At 40.3% G+C, this 18,931-nt stretch overlaps 1 protein-coding gene across 5 annotated transcripts; it reads right to left on the bottom strand.

The window, feature by feature from the left end:
• Positions 1 to 1,227: 1,227 nt before the first annotated feature.
• Positions 1,228 to 17,568, bottom strand: LOC135237299 (adenosine deaminase-like). Of its 5 annotated transcripts, none has more exons than XM_064304313.1 (11): positions 17,447 to 17,568; positions 12,852 to 12,913; positions 12,505 to 12,627; positions 11,011 to 11,154; positions 10,280 to 10,395; positions 9,796 to 9,920; positions 7,687 to 7,758; positions 5,736 to 5,837; positions 4,755 to 4,822; positions 2,835 to 2,964; positions 1,228 to 2,709 (listed from the first exon to the last, which is right to left on the bottom strand). In XM_064304313.1, the coding sequence occupies exons 3-11, from the start codon at positions 12,570 to 12,572 to the stop codon at positions 2,551 to 2,553; spliced, it is 984 nt and encodes a 327-aa protein (XP_064160383.1). In that variant the 5' UTR covers positions 12,573 to 12,627; positions 12,852 to 12,913; positions 17,447 to 17,568; the 3' UTR covers positions 1,228 to 2,550. The 5 variants fall into 5 exon arrangements, with proteins under 5 accessions (XP_064160383.1, XP_064160380.1, XP_064160382.1 ...); XM_064304310.1 differs by having other exon boundaries at positions 17,357 to 17,512; XM_064304312.1 differs by lacking the exon at positions 11,011 to 11,154 and having other exon boundaries at positions 17,357 to 17,513.
• Positions 17,569 to 18,931: the final 1,363 nt, after the last annotated feature.

Genomic DNA, 18,931 nt, shown 5'->3' with positions numbered 1-18,931 from the left:
TTTGTGTGTGTACAAATAACACATTTGTTTAATTCTTAAATGAAAATACAGCCAATACGTCTGAAAAGGCTATGAAAGTACATTATAATTAGTACATCATTATTTTAGGAAACCTTTTTAGGGAACAAACCCGAGTAGTATCTTTAAATACATTTCTTGAAGTATCAACATGTACTGATAAAGTTTGGAGCCTTCGAGAAATGTCACAGTTGTGGAAAACATTGTTAAGCTTTCTTGATGTGGTATTGAGCAACTGTGCAATTGGTCCAACTGGTCTCAGTTTATATTGCCTCACCTCACTTTGGAAATATTGTGATGAAACAACAGAAGCCATTATTCACACAATTTTCTGTTGAGATGCAAGTAGTCAGACTGTTCAGCAATATCAGTTTGTAGGAATTGCTAAATTGTATTGTAAATGACAATACTAGTGATACAGCATGACAGTATCTTTATTTGTAAAATTCTTGTTAAACATGGTTTAACATGGCTTGTTAAGATGGGAGGGGAGTGGCAAAAAACAGTTAAATGCCGTAGGTCTGGGATTTCCAAATCGGGACTTAAAACCCTTGAGGAGTCCCAGGGGTACTTGAAGAAACTATTTAGTTTAGACGGTCTTGGATCAAATCAAGACTGTGCCAGTGCTGACTGTGGCCAGTCGCTCCATAGGTTGATACGAGATTACCAACTGAGTCGCCCATGGTATGGCAGGATAGGGCTCTGCATCTCATCACTATCTACTGGTCGACTGGGCCCCCCTGGACTGCATGCTAAAGCTGCATATGAAAGGCGCCGCTGTGTGAGCTTAGCTGCAGTCTGTGCATGACGAGAGGCAGCTGGCGACACCAAGTGTTTGGGAGGAGAACTGCAGATGTCTACGCTGCCGAATCGGCAATGGGGTTCACACATTAAGGCAGCTGCTGCAGTTGCAGATAATTGGACATTCAAAATTATGGTGAAAATTAGATATGCACAGCCCCACATTGGGTGCAAAATTCACTTTCAACATTCATACTTTCATATTTTTCAGTACTTTAGGCTTATCTGGTTTACACATCCTTTGCAATATTGTGAGCATTTTAACAATTAAATATTAATACTGAATACCTACATAGAATTATGATTAAACATTAATATTGAATACTTAAATACAATATACTGTTAAACATCATATGTCACAAATCAGCGATCCTTACTTGTATCAAATAAACAATGAGGCAACAGAGGTTTTATTCACTTAATTTACTGTCAACCCATATTAAGCCAACCCATATTGTGCTGGATTACACCACATTACAGGCATTTGGCAGACACTCTTATCCAGAGCAAGGTACAACAAAGTGTATAACCATAACCAGGAACAAGTGTGTTGAAAACCCTAGAGGGAAGTACAGTACCAAGTGAAGGGAACAACCGCGTACTTGGACCCTGTAGGTTAATCTGATCAACACAAACAAAAGCACCAACAAAGCAGTCTATGCAAATAATACAAGAAATAATTAAGTAGGCATGAGTGCAATAACTAAGTCTGTCGTGTCTAGGAACCGACATACTTCAACGCCAATCGTCAATCTGTAGAAAACAATTTCACGAGGGAAAAGACACCACAGCAGCAAGCTCTTCAGAAAGTTTAGACTTTATTGCACTGGTGCACAAAGCCGGAACAATTCAGCCGAATTGAACCTCGATTGTCAGTTTTGCATACATTTTATACACAAATTGTGCCCCACAACCCCCCTTTAACACATTTCTAAAAATACCAGCCATCTGGTCTTTTTTGGCACAGTAAGGATCTTTTTTTGGCCGCGTAAGGATTTTCAGTTTCCTTGCTCGTGGGTCAACCTGACTTTCTGGGCACCACAATGATTTTCGGTTCTATGGTGATCTTATCGTATCAATGATTTTCGGTTCTATGGTAATCTTATCGTAGTGGACAGTTACCCCAACTTTCCCTTACTCTATACTTTTCCACTATGCATACACGTCATTGCTTTCTGTATTTTTCTATTACGCATACAAGTTCACAGAGTTATAGCCTCCTGTACTTTTCTACTGTATTCAGGTTACACAGGGGTCACTGTAAAGTATTAGTCTTCTAGCACTTCTATTTGGCAATAATTTTCTGCTGAGTAAGTATGGTTTTTTAAGCCTTCTGCGTTTGCCTTTTTTTCTACAGTGGATACTGTGGTTTCTTGCGTTTCCATAAGCTTTGCTGCAACTACTGATATAGGTTTATTGGATTACATATTGATTATATTAGTATATAGTTATACATGTGATATATTTTTATCATGCAGCATCGAGAGTTTGGAGTTTGGGTTCTTTGGCTGTCTACATTAATACATTTTAGAATTAAGCGTCACGTGGCGCTTAATGTGGCTGCAGAAAATATATTTATATGCATTTCCAAACACAAACACTACCAAAGTTCATTAAATGCATGAACAGGTGTGTATCCTTCTGACAGTATGGGCAGCAAGTATTCTCTTCTGTGATGAATTGTGGGAAATGTAGGCTGCCCGGTCTGTGCTTCTGTTTGCAGGTAAGGAGCTACTCACTGTGTGTGGACATAATTAGTTGGATATCTCTGCTGTTTTCAGTACCTCCTTTCAAGGCTGGCTTTTTCATTCCATAGGCATCAAACAGACGATTCAGAAGATCCTTCTTCTCTTTCTCTGGCAGAAAACTGGACTTGGCAGCATTTATGTTCTATATGGATTGAAAGAAAAAAATCCACTATCAAACTAGATCCTGGATGTTTCTGTATGCATACAAGTTACAATTTTGTTCAGATCTACAGGGGGCATTGTAGGAAAATCCAAATCAATTCTTACCAGCCTCTTGAATTCCTTTTCTGTGAAGTTCATGTATTTCTGTGTGATCGAATAGTCCACATCTAAAGTGGTGTTGAATATCAAAGGGTCATCTGTGTTCAAAGAGTAGTTGGCCTTATCCTCTTTAAACCTAGAAACAGACATCGAATCCCAAGTTTGAATCCCGACCAGGGCTTTTCTGCCTGGAGTTTGCATGTTCTCCCTGTGTCCATGTGGGTTTCCTCTGGGTACTCCGCGTTCCTCCCTCCTCTTAGGCTAATTGAAGAATTTAAATCTCCCGTTGGTAAGAGGGTGCCCTGCGATGCACCTGTCCAGTGTATTCCTGTCTCTTTCCCAATGCATGCTGGGATAGGCTCCAGTGACCCTGCTTGCTGATGAAGAGCCCTCAGCTTGGACTTGTAAGGCAGATCCCAACCGCCAAGATATGATCCAATCACCTCAAGGTGGAGTTATTATTCAACATTATTTGAGGGCTCAAAACACAAATGAACAGATGTGAATATTACATTTGGGCAAACAACCCATTTTTACATTTTGATAGACTAGGACATGCCTGAAACTAAAATTAATGAACAAAAACAAGATAAGAAATTAAGATCGCCTTCCCCCAAACCATCTTCTCCTGAACTGAATTGGCTAACATTTGATTGAATAATTATGCCACATATCTAATCATACTTTTTGCCAAGCAGCCTAATGTTTTTTTTTTTTTTTTAAGTGAGTGAAATAAAGAATATTGGGAAGGATCTGGAGAGGACCCCAGGTCTCCAGCAGGAGAGACTACAGCTGCGCTAAATCTGTGGAGCACTTAGGCCACCACTTGGTCATACAAGCTTGTTATCTAGGCATACATTGAATAATGACCCCACCTCCTCCCTTGAGGTGATTGGATCATACTCTTGGAGGGCGGGACCTGCCTCACAGGCAGCAGTTGCCTGGAAGTCAATTCTGAGGGTTCAAAACACCAAACACCTGTGCGCTCAACCAGGAACAGGCAAGTTAGATAATGAATGGATGGATGGTTCATTAAATAGTTTATTTTAAAATTAAAATGTAAACTCATTTGCAAGCACATCAGTTAAAATATAAAGAATGCCGTTTTTACGCCACAGGTAGGCTGCTGCTATTTTGGACTCACACTGATTTTAGTTATGGGTAGTTTCCTTAAAACAATTCAGAAAGTGCAACTTTTGGGAGTGGGGAATCAGGGAGACCAAATGCGACTGAGCAGGATACTTTAAGTTATCCACCTGGGCGGAATAACCACTAAGTCTCATTAGAGATAAAAGGATAGGGGAAAAATAGAAAAGAAAAACAATACTCCTATGGGAGACTATCCCAGAGAAAAAGCTTTAATAACCCGAGTACAGGGTGAAGAAATTAAGGCTTAAGGAGTATTGAGTATACTAAAACAAAACAGTCTGAACAGATTAGTGAACGTGAGAACTTTGAGAACAGCCCTCGCATAGAGGACTGTCAAAAGAACCACATGAGTTGTAGAAATGAGTAAAGATATTAGTGCTAACTTCGTAGTCCCAAATCTAATAACCTCAAAATTCAGTTCCGCAGTAAGTCTTCGTAAATCAAAAGACACAGAAGAGGGCCTGATCTAGTACTGAACAAGCAAACCTCTTACCAAAACAAAAGTTACCGGCTTTCGTGTAATGCAAGTTGACGCTGAAGCAAAGCTTCTTGGTTTGCTAGGGGTTTAAATAGAAAGCCAACAGGTGCAAATTGTAAAAAGGGATTTGCACGCGTATAATTCAAACAAGGAAATGAAGGACACTAAATGGTCGTAATAACTGAAGAAAAGGCGCAGGAAAAAAACCAATGGCCAATGGTAATAAATGAAAGAATGATGTAGGATGGAAAAGAAATGGTGTTATCACCCAAAACCATGACATGTAGAACCAAACTCACCGAATGAGGGGGTGTTTAGTGAAATCTGGATCACATGCCCCTGTCAATTTGCTGGACATTGGACAAACCTGGGTTAAAGAATCATTAATAATTACAAGCCAACACAGACATCAGATCATGTGACAAAGGGCACTGCAAATCAGTGGTCTGCAGACATGGCCTGCAATGGCCAGTTGAACACAGTCAATGCACACAGAATTTGCATTTCAAGAGCATAGTATCCATATAGCAATGTTAACTGAACAAAATGGAATAGCAAAAATAATAAAAAATACAGATTTGCAGCATAATATGAGACTCATTAAGAATATAGATGAATTATATTAGAAATGTTTTGCTCTATTGATAGAACTAAATGAAGGCAAGTCACACTTACCCAGCAAGTACAGTATGTTAGCATCAAACGGTTGCCCTTTTGAGGCTAACATGCAACAACAACACTCCACCAGGGGTCACTGCACAACTGACAATTGGCAAGATCTTCATACCTTGAGCATTGAGCTCAAATATGACATGATCAAGAAGGAATACATGCAACAAAAGCTAATGTTTTTAATAAAAAAAAAAGATTTTGTACAAATTAAAAAATAATTTTTCAGAAGTTACAACAGGATTAAAACTCTTCTAATCAAGACAGGTAATCCCCTTACTGGAATTCGTAATTTGCCATTTCATAATTTATGAACTTTAATAAATAATACATTAAACGCATCTTATTATGTATCATATAATATTACATCATAGTGAAATATACAGGGTGCAGAGAGTTAGCGATGCATTTGAGCCCTCAAAGCTCAGGTAGCAGCTTATCCTCGGGTGCAGCGGCAAATGGAGATCAGGTGTCTCCTAACACAGATTCACTACAAATGATACGGTGTAGACTTACCTCACTTAATGAGAGGGTGTTCACAGCTCTCATGAATCAGAGGAGCAGACTTTTCTTGGAATTGAGGTCACAACACAAGCCAGGACATAACTCACCTCAAAATGCATATTCTTTTTAAGGAGCTGCTCATAGAGAGTCCGGTCCTCTAAAGTGCGATAGCCATGTCCGATGCGTTCCGCTTTCAAGACTTCCACGGCCTGGTTATAATCACAGAGACAGTCCCACAAATGTGGATTCACTTTTGTGAATTCTGCGCTGTTATTCTGCCAATAGTCACGAAGCTGCTTCATCATAACAAACGGTCTCTAAGAAGTGTGCCTTACACCAAGGCCGACAAAAGTTTACATGGGCCCCTAAAAAGACAGTTTTATCAAACACTAACCACAGCCAACACTGCAGTGGTGATTTTTCACGCCGATAAGTGGATACATGCCAAAAATAGAACCATCTATACTGGATAGGCATTTAATACCATATTAATGTAAATACACACTGAAAATCAGAAAGTCTTAAATACATCATTCAGGAAATATGGAACTATACATAAAATAATATTAAGACTGAAAATTTGTATTTTTCCACTTGATGCCAAATACCCCCTGGGACGCCTTCATTGAGCCCTGGGTGTCCCCAGACCCAAGTTTCGGCCTTGACCCATTTAAACCATGAGGGAGCCAGCTTAGAATTACACCAGGGGAAAGTTCATTGATTTCATGGGGCTCAAAAGCTGATGTGATCGCTGAAAGATCGAAGCGCAGAACACAGCCACTCAGCTTATATGCACTCAGGTGCTTACAACACCTTTCCACCTCAGTCGTCCTCAGGCTGTGATGTTCTGTGTAAGGACCCACACGCAGACCAGGGAAATCCAAAAAACGTTGTCTTTATTCAGTCCGAGGTTCGAAGCCAGGTAATCAGAGAGAGGACGGTGCCGAATCGAGTTTCCAAAAGAATAGTGAAAAGACAGGCAAAAAATCAAAAACCAGGAGATCAGAATGGCGAAGGTACAAAGGGACAGGCAAAAGAGAAGTCAAGGCAAAGCGAAGGTCGAACCAGAAGCAAACAAAACCAAAAGGGGCAGGCAAACTCGAAGTCGGGCAAAGGGGTGTCGCAGGAATCTCAATAGACAAAGGCTTACAAATAATCGGCACAATGAATATGATCAACGTTCTGACTCTGAGCTGGTGGAAAAGACTGACATTTATACACTGGGGAAGGTAACAATCAAGGAGGGGTTAAGTGAGTGAGGGAGGAGTAACAAACAACATCCAGGTGAAGAACATAAGGAGAACTAATTCAATGACAGGGGGACTGACAAAACGCGGACTGGAATCACATAGACAACAATGATAATAGACGGCCTGGGTGAAGCAGGTAAACACGTGCAGAGAGAGAGAGGTGCAGTTAGAGTAAGAGACAGGTGCAGGCAATTGCAGAACTCAGCGTTAGAGCAGGCTAGAAAGAAAAGGGGCGGAGCTACAGCGCAGCATGGAAAAGGGGAGACTGGTTAATGTATTAGTATAGTGATCTAAACTATCAAAAACCCAAAACTAGTGTGTGTTAGTCTATTAGTAATATTCACATGTTAGTATATTAGCGAGGTTAGTACTTTACAATCTATAAATTAGTAGGGATTAGTAGAAATTAGTAAAACTAGAAATAGGCAGGAAGTAAGTAAAGCGAGACTGGAAAGAAGGGGGGAAACCACGAAAACCCGGAACCACCCGAATAGTGAAATCTCACAAGTACAGGGGAGTGAAGCAGCTCAGGGAACACAGACACAGACAGTACTGGGGAGACAAGTGACCGGGAAATACAGACTACAACACAGGCAGCAATGCGGGTCGAGGTGAAGTCTGCCGATAAGTCATATTGTGTCTGGGTAGGTAACCCTCACTGATGTGAAAGAAAAAGAGTTTAATGGCTACTATACCTATTGCTCCCTCCAGCCTTTTCCCTCTGTCTTTTCTCTCTGTCTATTTATCTCCCACTGTCTGTTATTTTCGGATTCAGATTTATTCAGCTGGTTTTGGGGAAGACTCTCACCTCCTTCACCACTGACGGTGGGCCCACTTCTCCTGCATGGACGGTCCTGTGCACCCCACTTCTGACAGCTTCCTGTCGACACAACCCCCCCATAAAACACGTTGACAACAGTGACCGTACAAGCTAATCATTAAAGCACATTCTCTATCAAGCACTACTAAAACCAGACATATTTTACTTGCTTTTGTATGGGGCTAACAGTATCAGTGGTACACCTTTCCAGCAGAATGAAATACTACTTTACATCAAGGACTACAAACAAAAGATTTTTTTTTAAGTCTAATAAAATCCAGTGGAAACTCTGTTTTTGTGCTACATGCAGTGGTACTTCTACACGAACCATATATGTCAGCTAAAACGTTATCCAAATAAATGTGGCTCAGACCATTTCCTTTTAAGCAACCTGATCCTGGTAAGACATTAATTAAGAGTTACACTGTGTCCCTTTAACTCAGATTTTCCACATTTGTGTGCCAGTACTCAATGTTCACGTTCAACATGTTGGATCATGAATAAAGCTTTAAATCAAATCACAAATCAAAATGATAGGGTTATAAACCTTTTGAGTTTGAAAACCATCCAACTCATTAATGGACCAAAAAACCGAGAGTTACATTTTGGAATGGAATGGAAACCTTGCAATCTTTGGATTACACTTTTCTTCATCACACTAGCAATGATAACAGATGTTGTACTATGTACTAGACATAATACAAATACACAGTCTAGAGCTAAATAAACCCATGCCCACAACAGTGCAATGGAAATTTTGGGACCTTTCTCAATTTTTTCAGAAGTTATCCACTAAAAAAACCAGCCTTGTAGCAGCTGTTGGTCTTGTGTGGGTTAGAAACATAACACTCTCTCATAAATTGATTTCCAAGGAGCTGTTGAAGTTATAACCCATTGGTCATCTTAAAAAGGAAGGTAATCAGGTTTGCTGTCAAACTCAATGCAAGGTGTTCCTCCCCCATATCATGTGACCAACCATCACATAATTTGTTTGCAGGATTGATGTCTGTAGGAGTAGCTACTCCGATGTGCCTTTTCATAACATCATTTTTATGTTAGTAATACTATCACACTGGAAGCACAGGCTTCTATAAAAATACATCAAAAGAAAGTGCTGTTAATTTTTTCTAATACAATATACTACTTGATAAAAGTTCAGCAATCATGTTAACAATTATTTTGTAAATTAATAAGACAATGCCCTCCTTATAATCTACTTTAATGTGATTTTAAAATACTAACTTGAGAAATTATAGAATTATTCAAGGATTAATCCCCACTGCATTATTAGAGCACAAAACACTTTGTGAGTTGTATCAAAATTGAGCCTTCCTTTAAAAATCAGGTAAAATGTAATTATATATTAGAATCAGGGCCACAGATGGCGAGCACTCAACTGCAGACAGGACAGCCAGGCCACTGGCCATTTTCCATCACAATCTGTAAACACACCCGTTTACAATGCATGCTGGCTGAACTACCACTGAACTCTGGGAATTAATGGGTTTCTAGTACTAGAAAGGGCACGTATGTATTTTCAAACCCATCTGCTACTTAAAGCACCTGGGCCTCAGTCTTGCTCTTGTGTTCTTAATGCTATTTTTCAAGTTTATATACTGGCTACTTTTGGCTGTAATATTGAGGAGTTGGGATCAGCTTGGCTTGCTGCCAAAAACCTTGCATATGCAAGTAAGTAACTGTCAAAATACCTACATTTAATGTAGAAATAGGAACGTTATAGCAAAGTGTCACTGAAATAAATTTGACGACTCCGCAATATTTCATCTGCAGCCACAATGAAGAGGAATGAGTGAGACCAGAATGCCCTCCTGTTTAAGGACTGAATTATCCATCTGCATAAAGCCAGGCAAGACAACCTATCTGGATTCAACAGTGCTTAACTTTGACTCAATGATAAATGCGTTCATTTTTCATTAGGTTTCTGCAGTCACAAAACTGAGCTCACCAAACTATGTTTGTGAAAACCGAAAAGCAATTGCAATCCAGATTTAAGGATGAATGCTGATCCAGTCCAGGGCAGTGATGCGGCAGGTCTCTAAAGGCCCAACGCTGGTGGAACTGGAGCAGCCTCAGTACCTCAAAGGCCTTCCTGTGCCCCGGGTGGGCCTCACAGTTCAGAGACTCGTCTCCTGCCAGGTCGATGGCCACCACCCCACTGTGCCGATACTTCTTACACAGCTCCACCACCTCCATGGACCAGTCTGAATAGCACACAAACACGTACACACACGCGCGCGCACACGCACACACAATAAAACACCAATTGCAGAAGAGGACAACTAGCAGTAATCCACATAGCTCATAGCTATCCACATAGCTCATAGCTATCCACATAGCTCATAGCTGGGCGACATAGCTCAGGAGGTAAGACCAATTGTCTGGCAGTCGGAGGGTTGCCGGTTCAAACCCCGCCCTGGGCATGTCGAAGTGTCCTTGAGCAAGACACCTAACCCCTAACTGCTCTGGCAGATGAGAGGCATCAATTGTAAAGCGTTTTGGATAAAAGCGCTATTATAAATGCAGTCCATTTACCATTTACATGCGTCACATGCCTACTTACTGGGCATGTGACGCATGCAGCACAGAATGGACCGGGCTTTTATTCTGAAGGTGTTCTCTCCCGCTCTTAGGCCCCGGTTCACGAGGTCCACCACTTCATCTGGAGTCAGGTCGCCTCTGTGGGAGGAGTCAAGGGTCATGCTTGTCAGTTAGAACTTCAAATGGAAATACTGTACTGTCTCACACGTTTAACACTCCCAAGTGTTACCTAATAAAGAGTGACAGTACATGATGAAACATGCCTATCGTGCAACCTGTAAATTTTCATTTGAAGCGTTACAGTGTGTGCAGGGTATATCCTCCTAAGACTTGGCAATTAATTGTGTGTGTGTGTGTGTGAATTCTACTACTGCTGAAAAACCCACTGTACACTACAAGGGACATTCAATAGAAATTATAAATATATATTTATAATAAAATAATATTTAAAAAAATACTTTCAGAGCAACTTGTTTTTGTCAATTTCTATTTGCCTTTTTGGGAAGGAATCCAATAGGGAAAGCAGCACACAGCAGCCTGACCAGACTTGCCAGAGTTTCCCAACAGCAGTTTCATAACACTCCCTTCTCTGCTTCCCAGTTTCTACAAGCTGTTTAAAACTTCAGCATGCACTGAACTTAAATACATCCGTCAACTTCCAACATGTACTTCCCTGCCTTGGACTTGGACAATCAATCATCTTGGATAATTATGTGCCAAAAAGAAAAACACTTAAATAAACATCCAACTTACTCTTTTTGGCTCCATGGTATAGGGTCCACTTCGGTGTTAGCCAGAAGGTGTGGACTGTACCTAACCTCCACATATAGTACTCCTTCTTTGGCTTTTGTCTCCACAAACTCATAAGCTACTCTTTTAATTGCCTCCCGGTCACCCCTGTAGACAAAAGAAGATGTGTAGTGGCAGTTCACCAGTTTCAGGATGGTTTCAAGCAGTGATCCTTTACCCCAGGCACATCAAACCACCTGTGTTTCCTTCACTCACAGACATTTACAACCCTTCTCATGTCAATATTCAAATGCAGCATTCATTAGGCCTATTCATGCAGTTTCTTTGGGGTGATTTATACAGTATGCTGCTGAAAGTATCAAACAAGCTAGCTGATTGAATGACAAATATAAAAAAAACATTTTTATGTTCTTACTTCCTCTTACTTACTAATTCCTATTCAAGCATGTTCAAACATACCGTCATGACTAAAGCTATGCTGGTAAATGGTTGGCTTTCTAACTTAAATAATGCCTCACCTAGAACCTCACCTAAATTACTGTAATCTGCTCTTGAGCAATGAGCCTTTATTTACAGTCAAACTACAATAACGTAAGGGGAAAGAGTAGCTCTTGTTTTGCCTTTTCTTGGGGCCAAGTTTACTGTTATCAAAACATATGACCACCCAGAATATCTTGGCCTACATTTACACCAAGGCCAGAATCGTCTACTCCTACTGGCCTTGAGCAAAAAGCAAAAAGGGAGTATGTAGCTGGATGGTGGTACACTAAGTTTTACTTTCCTACCTTATGAGGCAGTTGACCTTGTACTGATACATGCACAGGCTTGCACAGCCTTGTAGAGGGTATAAAACAGGGGTCTCAAAACCCAGTCGTGAAGGGCCACTGGTTTTTGTGATTTCCTCTCAATCAGCGGTTGATTCAGGTCTTGGAAACAAGGCACGGTGACTCTTTAGCCACTCAATGACTTAAATTATGCATTTAAATGCAGGAACACATCAAAAACCAACAGAGTCTGTGGCCTTCCAGGATTTCACTTTGAGATGCCTGGTATAAAAGATGCGAATAATGCTTTAGTACAATGTTGGCTCTGTTGGCAGGCGTACTCTTTCTGCAGAAATAAAGGCCCTTATAATTGGATCTAGTGTCAAGTCTGTTCCTGACTGGATTGCCTCTCTATTACAAGACAAGTGTGGATTTTCCCTCAACCCAACAGTAACAGGCCTAGGGTGTACTTGTATCATTTTCCTGCATATATATTAGGCAACTAATGTATTAAAGCGGATTGTCACTATAGTGCATAAATATAATATCACTCTCCTGCCTGAGACCTAGCCTATGATCCCACATAGAGCCAAGTGCTCTAAACCACATGCCATTAGTATACATAATAAAGGCCACTGACTTGATTGTCTCTTCCCACTGAGCAAAAACACTGACAAAAAAAAACAAAACAAAAGAAGACGAGCGCCATTTTTGATGCACAGCAGGGACTCACGCGATCACGTGCATGAAGTGGTGAAACTTGCAGAGGAATTCCGTGAGCGTGGCGGGCTTGCACAACATGCAGAGGCGTGCCAGGTCCTCAGCGCTGTCTGTGGGCAGTGCAATTCCCCGCTTCCTGCATGCATGCACACACACACACAGCAAACTGTCATACAGAAGGCATACACGCATTAACCCATTTCAGAGCTGAGAAATTAGTGAGCACACAACGCGTAATTAAATGTGACGCGGCCTTTGTGACTCCTGGTCATCTTCTGAAGCGTTGCATATTTATCTTGTATACATGTAACGCATACACGCACACGCAAACAAACACACATACCCACTCCACTCACTTACTTTGCAACATCCAGAATGGTTTCTGGCCTAATGGTACCATCAAGGTGAACATGCAGCTCCACCTGAGGGCATGAAGATGACAATTACATGACCATTAGAATTCATGCAGTACTCTGGGACTACTTCAACCCCCAATGAGTGCACAGTACGAATGACACCAAGCCACAAACACACACACACACTTAAATGTATACCCGAAAGAAAACATTTTTATTCCACAAAACACACTCAGCTTATCCAGTAGGAAGAAGATGCAGACATTAAAATATTCCACGAATGTCCTTTCCATTCTAACAGTAACTGGCTGTTTGATGGCAGAGCACCAAAGAGCCCAGGCTCTCTGTGGTGACATCTTATTATTATTCTTATTCTAGGCTAGAAACAGAAAATCAGTCTCAAATCATTAAACATTTTTAAGATTTCCTTTTTTTAAGTTAAATTGAGTTTGTGGCCACTGGAATTAAAATATTTCATTTTTTATTTAATTTAAGAGATTTTATTATTTGAAAACTATAAGTTTTTTTATTTTGAAACAAAAAAAGTACATTTAAATAGTGCACATTTTATGACTCAGGAATAACTAAGGAGTCTTCTGTAGTCCTAATTAATCTCAATTCAAACTTCAAATCACGAGTGTATAGAATTGTGAACCCTGTATTGTGTATTGTAACGAATCGTGAGCCGAGTGTATCGTTAAAACCCTACTAATGTATGTACTAGTGTTCATCTAATCTTATGTACACAATGTTGTAAATTGCTTTGGATATGCGTGTTGACGAAATAAATGCAAAATAAAAAAAGGATGAGATCACTCTCGGCCTCTTGCAAAACAGATCTTCTCAATGGGATCTTTCTGCTAAATAAAGGATAGAATTTTTGGTGTCATTTACACTTGGAGTGATCTTAATTTTTAATGGTGGAAGGTTGTTTTTTTGATGATTTTGTGTGCATCATCACCTCACAGCAAGAAGGTAGCATGTTTGAATCCTGATCGGCCCAGTCTAAAATTCTTTCTTACACAAAACTGGCAATTTTGACTTTGTATATGAACAGAGTAATAAAATTTATTTCACAAAACTGCAAATATATTACCGGACCTATTAGTCATGCCAGAAGAACTGCATAATACGAGTTAATACAACTTATTTATAGTTGCTGTGCCCACATAAAAATCTTGTCACCAGAGTTTAGAATTTGTAATCCAAAGAACCTAAATTAACCCAATTTAAAAAGTACATTGTAATCAATTTTTTTCAGGAGTCTTACATTATTTACTGTGTAGGTACATTGCTGTTACTTCCTTTTAAATGTTTCTTTTAAGTGAAAATGCTAGGTAGCATATTCTTGTTTATTAGTTTAAAAAAATACTTTGCATTTTAGTAATAGTTTATATATTATGATAATTATAATATTATGATCATTATAATTTCATATTGCACTTAATAGCTACATATCCCATATACAGTACATCCATAATATAACAAATAATAATTTATAAATTGCAATCCACAGCATAGATAGATAGATTGTTTATTAGCCACACGGCCAAGGCCGGTGGAATTTGTTTTCGGGACAGTGTGTTCTGTTATACTCTGCAGCACAATACATAAATGGACAACAGCAGACAATCCACATATTAGCACGACACAATACAGGGGTACAGTCAACATATCATCACAAAAAAATAAATAAATAAATAAAAATAATAATAAAACAGTACACACAACCATATAATAGGTGCATGGTAATGCATGTCAGTAGTATGTGAAGAGGGGGCTATTGGAAGGAGTTTAGAGTTCTGATAGCTAAGGGAAACAAACTGTTAGTGAAGAGTTTAGTCCTAGTGGACAATGACCTGTAGCGCCTCCCTGAGGGAAGGAGCTGGAAGAGGTGATGAGCAGGATGTGAGGGGTCGGAGATGATCTTCTTTGCTCGCTTTACAGTTCGGTGAGTATGTAGAGATTCAACTGAGGGGAGTGGGTGTCATGGTTCTGTGTTCCTGTCTGTGTTTCCCTTGTTGGGCCGCCAGATGGTGGCACTTCTGTTGTGTCCTGCTTGTACGCTGTGTAATTGTATGATTGTCTTCAATTGTTCAATTATTGGTTCCTGGTTGTCTCGTTTTCCCTTCCCTCTCTGTGGCCTGATTGTTCATGGTGCCATCCTGTGTCTCGTCAGTATCTGTTCTATTTAAGTTCCTTCTTCCTTGACTCAGGTGCTGGATCCTTGGTTGTGTTTGGTCGCTCATGTTCCTGCCCTGTGTGTTCCTGCCATGTTCTGTGTTCCACGCGCTTTTGAATTTTTTGGATTTCCTGTGTTCCCTGTGTTTTTGAAATTTTCCTTGTGTTGTTTGAAGAGTTGCCCTGCGAGGTCTTTTGTTCCCTTTTTGTTAAGTAAAGTCTTTTGTTCTTGCCTTTTGGAGTTAGAGTTTTTCCTCCTCTGCATTTGGGTCCTAACCCCCCACGCACCCTGAAAGTGGGTGGCCTATGATTTTGGATGCCTTGTTGACAATCCGCTGTAGTTTTTTCCGTGTTTGACTGTCCGTGCTGCCGTACCATACTGTAATAGAGGATGTGATGATGGACTCGATGATGGCTGAGTAGAACAGAACGAGAAGTTGATGCTTGATCCGGTATTTTTTAAGCTGTCTAAGGAAGTAAAGTCGTTGTTGAGCTTTTGCAATGATCAGTGCTCAGTGTTAGTTTTCCACTTCAGGATATTGCTAATGTATGTTCTGAGGAATTTAAAAGAGTTGGTGGTGGTGACGTGGTCTCCATTTATTTGTATGGGTATTTTGGGATTCGGCATGCATCGGAAGTCAATGAGTTCTTGGGTTTTGGCTGCATTAAGCAGGAGGTCATTGTTGTGACCTCAATGCGGTACTGGGTTTCATCATTTTTGGAGATGAAGCCTACAATGGTTGTGTCGTCTGCATATTTGTTTTTTTACATAACTGTCCTTGGATGTAAAGTGGGTGGTGTACAGTGATAAGAGCCAGGGGGAGAGAACACAGCCCTGAGGAGCTCCTGTACTGAGGGTAAGAGGGTGTGAGGTTAGGTTAACCTTCACCCTCTGTGGCCTGTTCCACAGGAAGCTCCTAATCCAGTGGCATATGGCTGGGTCAATGTTCATGTCCAAGAGTATGGTAAAGAGTTTGAGTGGGTTGATGGAGTCAAAGGTGGAACTAAAGTCCATGAACAGGATGCGTGTGCAGGTGTTTGGTGATTCCAGGTGTTGCAGGGCATGGTGGAGTGCTATGCTGACTGCATCCTCAACAGACCGGTTGGCTTGGTAGGAAAATTGATATGGGTCGATTAGTGGGGGAGGTGCATTGCCTCTTGCAGTTGAGCATTAGATAAAAATACAAACCATTTTATGAACTGGAGTTTTCAGCCTCACTAGGTGGCCATCTTAGTGAGAAATTACATGAAAATGAGTAGGAAATCCTGATCTGATATGATGGTCGCATATAACATAAAGATAGCCAATTTTGACATGTTATAAATGTTCTACCATCTAAAATGGATTATGCGAACTGAGGAACTATGTGACATTTCAAATATATAAGTTAAACAATATTCAGAATAGTTCATTCTCACCTTGGGAATCCCAGTAATTTTACATCTGAGACCTAGAGTTCACAAATTCACATTCATTTTACAATACCTAGCCTATACGATTTCACCTAATCAGCGATCCATTATTTAGCTTCAGTGCATGTCAATTATGTGCTGACAGAGGCTCCACAGGGAATCTATGCACTCTTGGCCAATGCTGCTTGGCCAACGCTTATATAGCAGAATTACAGGACAGCTTTAATAAGCATTCAGGTCTCCTTCCTGGTGACCTCAACGGCCACAATAATGCCTTGACACGGCAGCATCAAAATATACCCATTCATCCCATGCAGCAGAGGAATTTTAGTTTCAGTGCTGGTTGATAAACATTTAAAACTTAACGTTCATGCCAGTTGTTCAGTAGCAGCTGACGGGAATCCATACTGTACATTATTTTAATAAACACACTAAAAACACCAAATTAAGCGCTGTTGACCCGACCACTGTTGTACACCATTAAAGCACGTGTGATTGAAAGGATTTTCGCAGGTTGTTTGAGTTATTACAAATACCTATAAGGCATGGCACATCTCATTCGTTTAAAGGCTGATTTGTTAAGACACAGATAGCCTACTTCCTGAAGATTTTAATACATTAGAGTACAAAAGAAAAAAAATACTTTTGCAATTGGAACGCATACTGTACACACAAAAGGTATTGAGTATGAACAGTGAATGCAATGACATTCAAGTCAGTCATTTTTTCATCAGGAATGATTAGTGAGCAGTAGGAATTCCATTAATAAATCGATATGTATACACATTGCACTAAATGTCCAATCGGAAAAGTGCTTATAGTTTTCAGCCAAGATGTAGATTACGTCTAAAGTTTGGCGTGTAAATTCAATTCCACGTTAAACCGCTCGTTCCTGACAAGCTGGAATCTACTTACCTTGGGCTTGTTAAATGCCACTTCAACGCAGTTCCCTGCCATATTTTTATGGGCGACGTAAATACTCCAAGTACAATTCGAAAGACTTGCCTGCTCGCTTCCCTTCCGAAGTCCTGCTCTTTAGCAGCCTCCTCTTTCATCGACCCGTTATTACACACAGGCCTATCCGACCAGGGGTATGCTTTTTAAATGCTCACTCTTGGTAGAAAAGCACCCTCACGTGGTGCCTTAGAGAGTTGTACTGTGCACACCTTCCGGTCGCAATGGATAAAATCGGTAGCATACTTCTATTTGGTGTTAATGGGTAATTATTCGGGGTTCAAGCTCAAAGGGCTGAAACCCTATTGTTTTTGCTTTTGTGCTGGTTTACTATTAATCTTCTTCAGAAATGTTACCGTGAGAACGCAAATTCCCGTGAGATGGTAAATGGTAGAGACATGAAATTCTGCTCCTTGATTGGAAGTTTTCATGTTTTCAGGATTCAGGTTTTTAATACAAAGTCAAAGACATTAAATCCTTCATAGCATTTTGATATTATAGATAGTTACTTAAATAGGAGTAGAAAAAAATCCCAATTAAATATAATTTTATATGAAATTACAATGGACAAACTATAATGGGGTTAAAAACTTTCCTAAGAGAAAGTGTGAACCCTTTATTGGCATGTAATTAGCCTGCTATAGATTTCAATAGTGGTGTATGCTCATCCCGCGATAGAGAGGCAGTCTGTTTTTCCAGACAGTATGGGGTTACTTACAACCTTATGCCAAACCTGTCATGTTCCGGTGTTCCTGTCTGCGTTTTCCCTGTTGGGCCGCCAGATGGCGGCACTTCTGTTTTGTGTCCTGTTCCCCCCTGTTAATTGTATTATTGGTTGTCTCGTTATCCCATCATTGTTCCCACCTGTGTCTTGTTATCCCCTCCTTCTGGTTTGATTGTTTTTTGAGTTCACCTGTGTCTTGTTACCCCCTGTCTATTTAAGTTCTTTGTCCCCTTGACTCAGGTGCTGGTTCCTTGTGTTTGTTTCCGATGTATGTTCAGACCATTTATACCTGCCTGTGTTTTTTTTTACCTGTTTGTGTTTGTTCCCGAATTCTATTTGTTGCAAACCGTATGTACCTGCCTGTATTTTGTTCCTGACTTGTGTTTTGTTTGACCTTCCCTTGTGCTCTGCCTTCCCGTGTTCTGCCCTGCCTGTGTTTTTGAGTTCCTGTTGTTTTCTGTTTCATTAGATTATTTTTTGAGTTTGTGTTTTTGCCCATTGTGGCCTTGTCTGTTCCCTGTTTGTTCACCTGTCGTTAGTAAAGTCTTTGTTAATTTTCCCTTTTTGAGTTTCGTGTTTTTTTTTTTTCCCCACTCTGCGCCTGGGTCCCAGCACCCGTACCGTGACAAAACCGGCAACACAAGCTTTGGTTTGCTTACAGGACATCGCCATACAGATGTCTACTTATTCAGCATTTACTAGAAAGACTGGAGGATTTACAATGAAAAGCATTTGGAAAATAATGAATAATGAAATGAGAACCACACTGTGGACAGGAAAGGCAATTCGTTGTTGATGAAGGCAATATCAAA

The sequence above is a fragment of the Anguilla rostrata genome, chromosome 13 (assembly GCF_018555375.3).
Source record: "Anguilla rostrata isolate EN2019 chromosome 13, ASM1855537v3, whole genome shotgun sequence".
NCBI lineage: Eukaryota > Metazoa > Chordata > Actinopteri > Anguilliformes > Anguillidae > Anguilla > Anguilla rostrata.
This window is presented reverse-complemented; position numbering and strand designations above follow the sequence as displayed.